Consider the following 13,565-nt stretch of genomic DNA (forward strand, 5'->3'; position numbering starts at 1 on the left):
TACACAAGAGGTTTTGGGTTTTTTAGAAATTTAAATTAAGGTCGCAACGCGATTTTGATAATTTTAATGTATAAATTTCATGCGATCAACTAATTTACAGACGACAAATGACCTATACGAGGGTATTTGAAGCTTCATGTAGTATGGGACGTATTTGATATCAACGTGACTGTAGAGAGAAATAAAGTGAATGTAACCATTTTTCTAATAATGAAGTATATATTTTTATTTATTTAAAAAAAATGACAAAATCCAATTGATCATGTGCATATATATAAATACAAAATTATGACTGTAGATCGAATTAAAACAATCACATTATAGTAATGTAATATTTTATTTTCAAAATATTTTCTTTGAAATTCTTTGACTACTCTAAATTTCCAATTATTGACGTAATAGGTAGTCTAGAAAATTGAACATAACATATAATAATCAAAATTTTCAATATAAAATGTTTGGACGATTTTTCAAATTTTATTACTATAATATTGACTTAGAGAGTACTTACAAATCACCTACTAACACAACTTCCCTAATGATGAAGAGACAAAATTTTGCAATCTTTTAATAGAAAATAAATTATTCTTATTAACTGATTAAACACGCGTTGGCATAAAAACACCACCATGATAATAAATTTGAATTTACATATAGTAATGATCAATTTTCAATTATTATGTGATAGATGGATTCTAATATTCTGATAAAAAAAAGATGAATTTTAATCTAATTCTCGTCTTAATGAGCTCGTCTTTTGAATAATCTATACTTATTTATATTTGAATTGATGGATTAAAAAATATAAAATTTAAATTCTCAATAAAGAATAATTTGTATTTGTTTAAATAATTCTAAATTTAAAATATTTTAATTTTTTTAAAAATTTTAAATTAAATTTAAGTTCATCGATCCAATTAGTGGGGGCTACAAATATAATGATCTCATTAAACACTAATTATTAACAGCCAGCTGCAGAGTCAACGTGACGTCATGGGAATGACGATAGCAATGCTGGCGTCATCCATTATGTCATCCCCACATGCTACCCAGGTCAAGTAATTACCTAATAGCCTGAAAAATCATTCATTCTTACATCATTATACAGATTATATACATTAATTAGTCATATTTAGTGCATCCATACTCACATAATCAATCATGAATCTCTTTCACACACCTAAATTTTTCAGAAATTATCATTCTCACAATCTTAATCCATAAATTAAAGAACATATACATTTGATATTAACAATTTACAGAATAAAATTACGTTTTTTTTTTAAAATTTACACGTGAAAGGTTTCACCATTTATTCTCCAAATTAAATCACGTGAATGGGCTTTTAAAAACGTGTACGAAAGTTTTCAGAAAAAGAGATGAAGAAAAGATGGCAATAGAGGAAAATTGTGTCTGAAATGCAGATTTACATTCAATTACGTGTTGCAGTTCTCAAACCAATTCAATTTACACCATCAAATTACATTATTACAGCTCATGTCTGTATGTTGCCTATAAAATGGACATTCTACCTTAAAAGTTTGATTCATTCCCATGTTGTAGAACCATTCCGACAACCATTGAGACGACATCAAGAATGGAACCCCCACATGTTATAGTCCTTCCATATCCAAGCCAGGGCCACATAAACCCTCTCCTCCAATTCGCCAAACGCCTCGCCTCCAAGGGTGTCAAGGCCACCCTAGCCACCACACACTACACCCTGCGGTCCATTGGAGCCGGAGCCGTCGCGGTGGAGCCCATCTCCGATGGGTTCGACCATGGCGGGTTTGCAGAAGCACATAATGAAGATACGTATCTTAAGTCATTCAGGGAGAATGGGTCCAAATCCTTGTCGAAACTCATCTGGAAGTACAAAAACACTAGCTCTCCAGTAAGTTGCATAATCTACGACTCGTTTTTGCCGTGGGCGCTTGATGTTGCCAAGCAACATGGTATATTTGGGGCGTCGTTTTTCACCAACTCCGCCACGGTGTGTGCAGTTTTCAGCCACATACACCGAGGCACGCTGACGTTGCCCGTGAAAATGGAACACGAGCCTTTGTTGTTGCCTGGTTTGCCACCGTTGTACGATTGTGATATCCCGGGATTCATCAAGGTTCCAGAAAGCTACCCCGCGTACTTGGCTATGAAAATGAATCAGTTCTTGAACCTGGACAAAGCTGATTTCGTGTTCGATAACTCCTTCCAAGAACTAGAAGGCCAGGTAAATGACTATTTTATGTGTGTGTTTTTGTATGTATCCATATAGATGGGAAGCTGTTTTGGGTCATGTTATGGTTTCTATTTGAACACAGGAGGCAACAAGTGTGGAGAAATGGTGGCCAGCAAAACTGATAGGGCCAATGGTCCCCTCAGCATACTTGGATGGGAGAATTGAAGGAGACAAGGGGTATGGAGCCAGTTTATGGAAGCCACTGAGTGAACAATGCACGTCATGGCTCAAAACAAAACCACAAGAATCAGTCATTTACATCTCATTTGGCAGCATGGTCTCACTGACCTCAAAACAGATGGCAGAGATAGCATGGGCACTAACCTGCAGCAACTCATATTTCCTATGGGTTGTGAGGGAAACGGAACGACGAAAGCTTCCTACCCACTTTGTGGAATCCACAAACGGTAAGGGTTTGATAGTTGCATGGTGCAACCAGCTCGAATTGCTGGCTCATCCAGCCGTCGGCTGCTTCGTCACACACTGTGGGTGGAACTCGACGCTAGAAGGATTGTCGCTAGGCATGCCAATGGTGGCAATCCCACAATGGTCCGACCAAATGACAGACGCAAAGTTCATAGAGGATATATGGCGAGTGGGAGTTAGAGCTAAGGAGGATGAGTTTGGGATTGCAAGCAGAGAAGAGGTTCTTTTTTGTCTTAAAGAAGTTATGGAAGGGGAGAGGAGTGAGGAGATGAAGAGGAATGCAAGAAAATGGAGAGAGTTAGCTAAAAGAGCAATTGATGAAGGGGGAAGCTCAGACAAGGCCATTGATGAATTTGTCAAGCAGTTGAAGATTAGTACGGGTAAAGGAGAGCAAGAGGCCTAATTGAGAGAGTTCTTCATTAGCCCACCAGAAGAAGAAGCACATAGTCAAGAACTCAAAGATTATTACTGTATTTGCTTCATTGTTTCATAAAACAGAATGGTTGTGACATTAATTCAACACAAGATATTCCTTAAACATTGTTCTAATCAGCAGTTTTCCAATTTTGTTATATACATAAATTGGACAGAACTGAAAACTTTCACCAATGGTAAGAACACAATGAAATCAGCGAGCATTTAGATCCACACCAATCACGCAGAAGCAGCCAATCTTCAGAGGTTAAGACAGAATAATCTAGAGCTGATTTCGGCATAGGCATTGGCAAAAACCTGAAGTATTGGAAGCTCTTGACAGCATGTGAGCTTAAGAATGCAGATGGTTTCAAGCTCCTTCTTGGGTCTCAATTAGCTATTATGCTGGAAGCGGGAGTCGAACTGATGATGCACCGCTCCGTTGACTGAGACCTGATATGAGAGGGAATAACAATCATAACGGGCCACATGTTACGGAAATTTATGTTCATGTCAAAAGAATATGTTGAGAAGGAATTCTCCAAATTGTTTCTCCTCACTTTGTTGTGTTAGTTATTCACAAGAACATGTAAAACTTACCTCTCTTCTTAAGTTTGTTTCTGAAACTTCTCTTTCTGCTAAATGCCTTTTCCTGCAATCATATGAACATGGTCTGTTAGGAGCATGTCACTTCTGGATGATAAACTTTAATTCAGGCCAAAGTAATAATTGCTCATCAGGAGCCAGAAGAAGGAAAAGAAAAAAAAGAAAATTGGGTAGAACTTATTAGATATCTCGGTTAGTAATCACAAAGTTTGAGCAGATACTAGTTTCTTGTAATGTCCGTTATAATATATTTAAAAATTACCACGGGTAAGCCCACTTCTTCAGCCTGACGAACTGCAGCAACAAGATCTCGGTTTGATTCTGTAAAAAGGCTTGTGACAAGGCCGTGTTGACCAGCTCTGGCTGTCCGACCAACTCTGTGCAAAAAGTCTACAGCAGAACCAGCAAATTCCGCCTACCAGAAAATAATATAAAATGAAATGGAAATAGAACATCAGGTTCACTCGAAAACATAAACATTGCACGAACACAATCATTCATTCCAGGCACAAGTACAAAGGAGAGTGAAGTATTCCCTAAACCTGTACGTCATTCAAACTTGAGGCGTGATTCCAATTTATTATTTTTAATTAACATCCCTATTCTAGGGTGTAATCAAAGGAGTAACTGCGCTGATGTTATCTAATAGAAATTCTTGGCTACTCTGTGATTGAATGTGAGACTGATTACATAACATTGAACGTTTAAAAGATGCACCTGAATAACATGTGAAACCTTAGGTATGTCAAGGCCACGGGCGGCAGCATCAGTACACACAAAAACACCACCCTTCTCCTGGAAATCAACTAAATTTTCCGTTCGCTCTTCCAGAGAGATGTTGCTATGGTAGCGCACACATTTGATATTAGCTCCTGTCAAAATTTTAGCAACGGCTTCAGCAGCTTCGACAGTGTTTGCAAACACCATGGTCCGAACTACTCCAGAAGCAGAATCCATATTGGTTTTAAGTCCATTGCTGACAGCATCTATAAGTACATCCACCTGCGTCTCAGTTGTAACTTCAACCCACTTCTGCTCCAACCTAACACACATATATACAGAGACCAAATCAAAATGAAAACTATCAGGCATAACAAGCAAGTAAGAGTCTGATGAACTTAGAATTTTTACTTCAAGGGAGAGCTCAGAAAAACTGAGAGCATTTTGCTAGCTTCTTGTATAATGGTCAATGTGAAAATGGAAATTCTAAAAGTTAAATCAATTTTTCATAGTAGCATTAGAGATGAAATGCCATAATTATAAAGGGAATAGATTTACAGGAAGCACTTATACAGTGCACAACCGAATAATTTACTGAGTCCACAAACAAAGCAATTCAGTTTTTTATGGTGGATGTTGCTCTAGACTTTGTTTGCATCCTAACAGAAAATAAACCAACATTTGGGAAAGGTAATCAGTTATGTCTGTTATAAGAATATATGCACTTGTGAAGTCAATCCGAAAATAGTAAGAGATGTAACCGTGTAAGCAGTTGGACGATGCAGACTAGCAAAACTCAAGATTATGGTTCAGAGAATAAGGATTTTCTTTCAACTGATTAGTCATAAGAACAATCATTTAATAAAGTGATGAGAGTTAATATTACAGAGTTAACTAAGTGTCAGGGAAATAAAAGACTGAATTAACTAATGAAGAATAACAATAGATGAATCATGAAACCTTGGATTTTGGCGATGGAGATAATTCCCATTAACCCAACTGGCATCTGGAAACATCCGTTTCAAAATTCCTCCAGCAGTTCTCTTCCCATTCAGAGGAAGGGTGGCTGCAACAAATATGTATTGCTTACTTCGATCATATAATTTTCTCACCCTCCTCCAGTCTTTTCTGTTTCTACCCTTAGATTCAGTGTCAGAGTCCTCAGCAGATGTGTCATCAGTATCTTCTACTTCCTCCAGAATGAAATCTGCTTGTACATCTTCTTCTGTATCAGAGGCTTTAGTGGGAGAAGAAGCAGCATCATCTGCCCCAGCATCTGAACTTTGCAATCGAGACAACTGCTTCTCATCAAAACGAAGCATATTTATAAGGCGGATTACTTGGTTTTGAAAACTCCCACATAGCAGCAGGTCTGCTTCATCAAAAACCTAGAAATATATTGAGATAGAAAACTAAATCAGACAATGAGTTCAAATATACAAAGCTAATTGTAGTGTACGGAAACTTGGAATAAAAAGTTACCACATATTTGACACCACGTATAATATCAGCACGTCTACGTTTTTCGGGGTCAATTGCATAAAGGTAGTTTAGCAATGCAACTGGCGTCGAAACTATTATATCGGGTTCTTTAACTGACAATCCCTGCAGTCAGCATGGTGATCCATGAGGGGTTTGACACTCAAAACTTCTAGTGATACATGAGAGATGCTTGCACCAACCAACAGGATAATATAAACCATTGTCATACCTGACGGCCACAAATGGCGGCAGTTTTGAGAAGTGGCTCACCAGAACCATCACAAAGGGAGTTAGCCATGCGAACTACTTGCTCACACAGCATCACATTAGGGCAGAGCACAAGGGAAACATGGTGATGCTTCTTCAATTTCACATCATCCAAAGCTCCTTCTGACACGTCTGTTTTGCTGCATAATTTGTGAATCAGAGGCACTAAGTATCCATGAGTTTTACCACTTCCTGTCTCTGCGGCAACAACGACATCAGCTCCTGCAAGAATGGCTGGTATACAGGCGGCCTGAATTGTGATTTATAAGTAAGTTCTCACTATGACGAAATATAGCCCCTTAGTATATAGACACTACTAGAAAGAGCATCATACTTTATGACACTTCATGAAAATTATACCTATATTTCACCGTTAGACTCCAGTACTGAAGTTCATATTTAACCACCATACTGAGGAAATAAGATATAAAAGGTCTAGAAATCATCTTCCCATCATGTTCTATTGACATTAAGTGCCAAGAAGAGAAGCTCTAACCGATCCCCATAATCAATCTCAGACTTCCATTTTTGTTCACCTTCACCAAATATGGAAAAAAGACTTTACTTTACCTATTTATCTGACTCATGTTACCACAGCACTGGTTTGAACAAACTACTAAGACAAAGGATTCAAATACCACAACAATCTAAGCTTTAAGTCTCAAACTTCCAGATATTGCATTCATTATTAGAAGAAAATTATTTACACAGTAATTTTTTGTCACCATAACCAAATCAATTCGCTTTCTGAGTATCACAGCAAGTGAAGAGGACTTAAGTTCAAAACCAGAGCGAACTCTAAGAAGGAAGTCCCACAATTTCTGTACTACAAGAAGAGTTCACACTCAAAATCAACATATCATTCATTCCCGATTCCTACTAAATAAAACTTTAGACATCCCGGAAACAAAAAATAGGCAAAAGAAGCATTTAAAGACAACACACACACACACACAAAAAAAAAAAAAAGAAAAAGAAAGAAAGAAAACAACCTGGACTAGAGAGGGTCTATGCAGCCCAACATTACAAAGGGCACGTGAGACACAATCCGAAACTCCAAGACAAGCCCACGAAACGCTTTCTTCCGCCAAGAACGTATCGGCGTCGCTTCCATTTCTTCCGGCGGCGGCAGAGGCTGTAGTTCCAAGTGCTCGAGTTTTGTGCGTCCTGAGTGGGCGAGAATTGTTGGTGGTAGCAAAAGATAACGTCGTAAGTGATGTTAAGGAATGGGTGCTTGCAAAAAGCGAGAAAATCTTGGGAAAATACAACGAAGTTCTGCAAGTATTTAGCATTGGAACTGAACGCTGCAGCGGAAGCATCTCTTGCTCCCCGCAAATGGATGCTGGGCTGGGGTTTAGCCTTTGAGATTTTGCCTTTTTCCCTTTTCTATTATTACTGGAGGGGTTTAAATTAAATATTCACTTAATACTTTCGTCATATTACAACGACCTCTTTTAAAACCATATAATTATAAATGATTTTTATTATTTATAAAATTAATTAAAATTTTGTTATTAATGAATTGAATAAAATATTTATATGAAATATAAATTATAATTTTATTTATTATTTATAAAAAAAATCAAATCATTTTTTGAAGTAGTGTGGATATTTCGACATAAAATTTATATAATTTTATCAAATATTTGAATATTTATAAATATTCTTAAATAATGAAGGTTATTCATAATAAGATCGAATTTTAAGGGGTTAATTGTGATTTATTTAATATTTTTATATTTGTGTCGGTGTTTATTACTTTTGTACCCTTCCAGTTGCCGTATATTACAAGATACCACCACTTTGTACGGGATTCTCTAGTTCTAGCAACGGACTTCACAGTGAGGCGAACAATAGGAAAAAATGGCGCCAAAGGCTAAGAACAAATCTCCGCCGTCTGATCCTAATGGAATGTTCTCCGGGATGGCGGTGTTCTCGGTCAGAAAAGGCGTCCAAGCTCGTCGGCTCCAGGTTTGCTTTTTTTCAGTAAATATACTTTCGGAAATGAATTTATTCGCTGAAATCTGCAATAAAATGATATGTATGTATTTATATGTTATCTGTATGTTCCTTTTTTCTTTTGTTAATTTTTAGATTTGGAAGCAAAAATTGGTTCAAATGGGGGCTAGAGTTGAGGATCGTTTTTCCCGAAGGGTTAGCCACATTTTCGCGGTGGATTTAAATGCACTTCTCCAAGAAATTAACAGGGAAAGCTTGAAGCGGTTCGAGGGAGTAAGACTGCTGCACTGGTGCTTTTTTTTGTTTTGGTTTTGTTTCCAGTCCAGAATTTACCTTGTGTAAGTATTTGGTTAATTTTGTTGGGACATTGATTATGATAATTTTAGGTATTGTAATTTGTAGTTTATAATACAATGGTTTGAGCGATAACGAAAAATTTAAGGTCTTTTGGTCATACACTAAGCTGCTTGAATGTAAAAGTGTTTCTAGTGCAGGTTGCTCGAGTGTTATATGTACAGATGAAATATGAGAATGTGAAACTGGAAAAGTTGTACCTGAAAGAATGTCGTTTGACTGCCATTTTATTTCCCCCAATTGGTCATGTTTTGCTTGGTTCAGGTTGTTTTATGGTTTCAAGTTACTAGGGTATTCCGTCTGACAATGACTGTTGTTTCTGGTGTAATATGTTCTTGGATGTATTATTGCTTGTAAAGTCTCCATACAGTATTATGTTTTTGTAACTGCTTTAACATTGTTTGCTACTTCATAATGGTGTATGTAAATAGTTGAAAATGAACAGTTCAGCCGACTAAAATATCATACAGTTTTGTTTCTGAATTTAGAGGTTTAATAACGAAGATGATTTGATGTAAGCTTGTGACAGAAAGTTCTCAACTATCAGTGGCTAGAGGACAGCTTGAGAGCAGGAGAAAAAGTGCCTGAAGCCTCATACATCCTGTCAATGGACTCTGAACAAGATTATAGGAGCAAAGTTACTCAGGGGAACCATCTGAAACATACCAATGGAAATCATTTGAGTATTGAAGATCCATCTCCACCAAAGAAGATTAAAACCTGTTCTGAGGAGTACAAAGCTGTTGGGTCCGAAAAAAAAGACCAAGTTTCAATTGATGCCCCTAATTATTCCTCAAAATCGGATAGTGCTAACAGCTCATGCCGCTCTGCGCACTCTTTAAGCCCAGAAGTCACAAGTCTGAGTTTGGATGGTCAAAATGGAGCTGTAAGTTCATGCCACTTTTTCCTACAGAATTTCTACAAAATATGTGAAATGTATTAAGTCTTTTATGTTTTCTTTCACATGAACATGGGGAGAGACACATTGGGAATTCTGAATTATATACAATATATAAGTTATTGTTTCAATGTAATGTGTAATATTTAGTTTATTGTAAAATGACTACTTTCATTCATTCTTAAACAGGTCTCATCATCTGATACATCATTGCTTTATAGTCCTCCTGATCTGAACAGGAATATTACTGAGATATTTGGAAAGCTTATTGACATTTACCGAGGTTAAAACATAAGTTCTCTTTTTTTTGGTACTTGGAAGATGTGCATTTAGAATCTGACTTTACTGCCTATTTTTATGACAGCCCTGGGTGATGACCGGAGGTCTTTTAGCTATTATAAGGCTATCCCCGTTATTGAAAAATTGCCTTTTAAAATTGAAAGCGCAGACCAGGTCAAACATCTACCTGGGATAGGAAAGTCATTGCAGGATCACGTAAGCAAGTACTTCTGTCATGGGATTTTCAGCTTACCGCATGATTCTTTCGCCATATCTATCTTACTTCTTAAAGAGCATGGTTGGTTTATTTCTTGTGTATTACCTTCTTTGGTGATATCAAAGCTGTATTACAGATTCAGGAAATAGCGAACACTGGAAAGTTATCCAAGTTGGAGCACTTCGAGAAGGATGAGAAGGTATTTTATATCTTCCTGAAAGTAACATTTTTTCCTTTGACATTGGTGGGTTTCAAAATTAGTCTATTATGAGATGTGTTGTTCTGCTGCGTCTTGGCTGCATTGGGTAATGTTAAGAATTTTTTGCTTAAAATATTTGATTTTCAATTACTGAAAAGTAATCAAGTAGATGAGGAACCTTGCCCTTTTGATATATCGATCATTTGAAACAGCAACGCAGAAGAAGTTGTTTCCGGAAAATTACAATAGTTTTATTGTTCTATGAGCATAGTTACCTCCTTTTTGGTATCTCTGTTAGGAGTCATATTGTTTATGTACTCTATGCTTCTGAAGTTGCGTCCTGTGGCAGTTTCTTTCTCCATCCTGTCATAGAGATGTTTATCTTTGAGGATTCTTAACATCAATTATCTAACTATAGCTTGATGTTTGTTTAATTTAGCACCATGGATCCTGTACTATTTTCCTTCCATTTAATAATGAAATCATGATATTCTGAATGAATGTTGGTGAAATGTTGGCCATTGCAATGTTTCTATGCAGCTGGTTGTGTTGGTTTTCACTCAATTTTTTGAATTTGTAAGGATTACATGGTCTTCCTTCAGGATATAATCAAGATAGGCTGGAGGGTTCTGCTTAAATCCTTGAGGGGTTTTCTTTATCTGCTGAATATTCTGTCGTTTCTCAGGTACGCACCATAAGTTTATTTGGAGAAGTATGGGGCATTGGACCTGCCACAGCGTCAAAACTTTACGATAAAGGACACAGGACTCTGGATGATTTGAAAAATGAGGAATCATTAACAAATTCCCAGAGGTTAGGCTTGAAATACTTTGATGACATCAAGACAAGAATTCCACGGCATGAGGTCAGCTCTCGTGCTTCTTAATTTGTTTATTGCAGCATGTTCATTACCATGAATACTGTTTCTTTTGCTTAACATACTAACATTAAAAGAAATGTTAGGTCCAAGAAATGGAAAGTCTTCTACAAAAAGTTGGAGAAGAGATTTTGCCTGGGGTGAGAATTTGCTTTTATGATTTTAGCAATTTTAGATTATGAATATATTCCCTTTTACCTAGGAGCTCTAGATTAATCTTTCGGTTGGCAGTTGTTTCTGTCAGATTGGTTCATTAACATTCAAAGTCAATTCTCTTCCATATGGAGTAATATTTGAAAAGGTCTAGGATAGGCTGCACTCAATGGTAAATATGATTGTGACAGTGGGGCCTAAAACGACGACCTTGTAAATGGTCCAGAGCTGCTACTGTCCATGCAGAAGAGACTCCTAACTGGGGGTTGCATGTGCTCATCAAATGCAGTGTTATCATCATTATGACCAAGTTGGTTTATTTATGTAGTGAGACAGTTGATTGAGATTCTCTTGCATTTCGTTTTTTAACTTAAACCAACCATCCCCTCCTAAGTGCAATCTTTTCATAAGTTTGTTGAATAATTTATTGTTCCGAAATTGAGGTATAGGAAAGTCATTCAAATCAAATGCATTGATTTGTCACCAATTATCAATTAATTTACTTTTATAGTGACATTGGACTCTCATGGAAGAAGCTAAGGAAGCATTCAATGCATAATAAACTCTTTTTCATTTTTTTTTTCCTGATGATATATTCCTGCAGGTAGTAATTATTTGTGGAGGATCATATAGACGTGGAAAGGCTTCTTGTGGGGATATGGACATTGTGATTACACATCCTGATGGAAAAAGGTGTGACCTTCAGCTGTAATCTTGCATAGCTGGTTCACAACACCTATATGCCCAGTCATCTATTTTCCAACATAATTTTTCCTTTCTTTACGAGGCTGTTTGTACATTCTCATTTTGCTGGTGTTGCCGGACTTTCGAAAGTTGCTTTAAGATTCATAAAAAGTGATTATTATCACTGTTTTTCAACTCCTGTGCTGTTAAAACATGAGATACTACAATTAAAATACATATTATTGCTTCAGTTAATTTGCCTATAAGATGGTGCTAGTGAAAGAACACAGCCAATATTGATGTTAGTTGTTTCTCAAAGTCACATATATATCAAAGGAAAGTATTTCCTGCTATGGTATTCACATGAGATTTCTCTCTAATTTCAATTACCCTTCTGTGGTTTTTTCTGTGGGATTACCTGTTTTGAACAATTAATACTTTAACTGCCGATATGCCTTACATTCTGACTTTCATCTAATCTTTAGTCTCATTTATGTTGCACTAGTAATATACTTGTCTACAGTCACATAACTGTGCATATAATAGCTTTTGGTCCCTGATCTGTCTTTCAACAAAAAAAAAAGGGAAGGGAAAAACAAGGGGAAATTTTGAACTGACTATCTCCATCTATACTGTGTTGCTTAACTACTTGTGTTAATCTCTCATTTCGAGAGAAAATTGATTAGCAATACGTTATCATTTACCCTGGTAAGCTGACTCGCATTTTCATATATCCAGTCATACTGGATTTCTCCCGAAGTTTGTGAAGCATCTTAAGGATAAAAACTTCTTGAGAGAGGATCTGGTCTATAGCATACACAGTGAGGAGGTAATTTATTTTTTCTATTTCTTGCATTGCTTCTAGTTTTAAAGTCGAGGTATTACCTAACATGGTCAAAGCTTGTTCTGTTTCTCTTTTGTATGGAAGAACACTTTTTATATGCTGTATTTTTGTGGCATGAAATGGGACATGGAACTAAGTGGTTCTGGTACTAAAGTGTCTCATGTCGAGTTCATGTTCTATAAATATATACATGTTGGACACAGTTGATTTTTCTTCTCAATATTGTAGGCTGAACTAAATATGTTTTCTTTGTCCCAAAAGCATGGGCAGAGAATGCTAAAATAGATGTTGTGAGCTAAGCTGATTTAGTAGTATTCATACTGTCTGATGTGGAGTGAATATATCATTTTTTCTAAACATCACATGCGCATCTAAAGATATGTTTTTGTTGTTCTAAGACACAGTTGGACGCTATAAAATCTGAATGATTGTTATTGATTATTATAGACTTCCTTTTGCTTAAAGGTTGATTTGCTTGTGCAAATTGTGAAGCAGCAATTGGTGTCAAATTGAAGGTAGTGTGCTTGTACAAGTAGTATAAGAGAGTGAATACATAAAGAGACCAATGATGAAAATGGCTGAAAAGATATATTAGGACTTAGTTAAAGACCCATTGTTATGTCAAAAAGTTGTCTTTCGGATCAATTCTCACAGGTGGTTGTGATTTCTGGTCTACTCTATTAGCCTACTCAAGCATGCTGACATGCGTAGGTGGTCTTTTTTGTGGTGTAAGAACAAGTACGACAGTAATTTTATCATTTCCACATGGTACCTTAGTCGCTTAACTTGTCAACTCACGTGTTCTGCTATGTGTGTGCAGGGCACTGATTCTGGAGTGGATACATATTTTGGTCTTTGCACTTATCCTGGTCGAGAGTTACGACACCGCATAGATTTCAAGGTGTGTTCCTTGTATTCTCCTTTTTCTTGTCTCAGAGAATTACAAAATA

The 13,565-nt window shown here is 36.6% G+C and overlaps 3 protein-coding genes across 4 annotated transcripts in view; 2 read left to right on the forward strand and 1 right to left on the reverse strand.

The window, feature by feature from the left end:
- On the forward strand, positions 1,531–3,200 carry LOC105168211 (UDP-glycosyltransferase 74B1). The gene is made up of 2 exons (XM_011088189.2): positions 1,531–2,227; positions 2,319–3,200. Exons 1-2 carry the CDS (start codon positions 1,598–1,600, stop codon positions 3,063–3,065), a joined length of 1,377 nt encoding a protein of 458 aa, XP_011086491.1. The 5' UTR covers positions 1,531–1,597; the 3' UTR covers positions 3,066–3,200.
- LOC105168212 (DEAD-box ATP-dependent RNA helicase 22) lies at positions 3,118–7,538 on the reverse strand. The gene is made up of 8 exons (XM_011088190.2): positions 7,144–7,538; positions 6,114–6,401; positions 5,885–6,007; positions 5,363–5,790; positions 4,400–4,724; positions 3,945–4,097; positions 3,677–3,728; positions 3,118–3,529 (listed from the first exon to the last, which is right to left on the reverse strand). Exons 1-8 carry the CDS (start codon positions 7,468–7,470, stop codon positions 3,477–3,479), a joined length of 1,749 nt encoding a protein of 582 aa, XP_011086492.1. The 5' UTR covers positions 7,471–7,538; the 3' UTR covers positions 3,118–3,476.
- Positions 7,986–13,565, forward strand: part of LOC105168213 (DNA polymerase lambda) — a 7,845-nt gene continuing 2,265 nt past the window's right edge. The window contains exons 1-11 of one of the 2 annotated variants that reach the window (XM_011088191.2): positions 7,986–8,122; positions 8,246–8,383; positions 8,994–9,350; positions 9,552–9,645; positions 9,727–9,857; positions 9,995–10,057; positions 10,743–10,922; positions 11,021–11,074; positions 11,692–11,780; positions 12,510–12,600; positions 13,436–13,516. In XM_011088191.2, the coding sequence (XP_011086493.1) occupies positions 8,015–8,122; positions 8,246–8,383; positions 8,994–9,350; positions 9,552–9,645; positions 9,727–9,857; positions 9,995–10,057; positions 10,743–10,922; positions 11,021–11,074; positions 11,692–11,780; positions 12,510–12,600; positions 13,436–13,516 (1,386 nt within the window). In that variant the 5' untranslated portion in view covers positions 7,986–8,014. The remainder of the gene's footprint in view (positions 8,123–8,245; positions 8,384–8,993; positions 9,351–9,551; positions 9,646–9,726; positions 9,858–9,994; positions 10,058–10,742; positions 10,923–11,020; positions 11,075–11,691; positions 11,781–12,509; positions 12,601–13,435; positions 13,517–13,565) is intronic. The other variant, XM_020695905.1, reaches the window with a different exon arrangement.

The sequence above is a fragment of the Sesamum indicum genome, linkage group LG8 (genome assembly GCF_000512975.1).
Source record: "Sesamum indicum cultivar Zhongzhi No. 13 linkage group LG8, S_indicum_v1.0, whole genome shotgun sequence".
In the NCBI taxonomy this organism is placed as follows: Eukaryota; Viridiplantae; Streptophyta; class Magnoliopsida; order Lamiales; family Pedaliaceae; genus Sesamum; species Sesamum indicum.

Bases quoted from the DNA above. Each gene is read 5' to 3' on its own strand.
- LOC105168211 (XM_011088189.2), top strand. From the start codon at position 1,598: ATGGAACCCCCACATGTTATAGTCCTTCCATATCCAAGCCAGGGCCAC. The intron at 2,228-2,318 runs GTAAATGACTAT...ATTTGAACACAG, and splicing joins TCCAAGAACTAGAAGGCCAG to GAGGCAACAAGTGTGGAGAA.
- LOC105168212 (XM_011088190.2), bottom strand. From the start codon at position 7,470: ATGCTTCCGCTGCAGCGTTCAGTTCCAATGCTAAATACTTGCAGAACT. The intron at 5,791-5,884 runs GTAACTTTTTAT...ATATATTTCTAG, and splicing joins TACGTGGTGTCAAATATGTG to GTTTTTGATGAAGCAGACCT. The intron at 4,098-4,399 runs GTGCATCTTTTA...ATTTTCTGGTAG, and splicing joins AGGTTTCACATGTTATTCAG to GCGGAATTTGCTGGTTCTGC.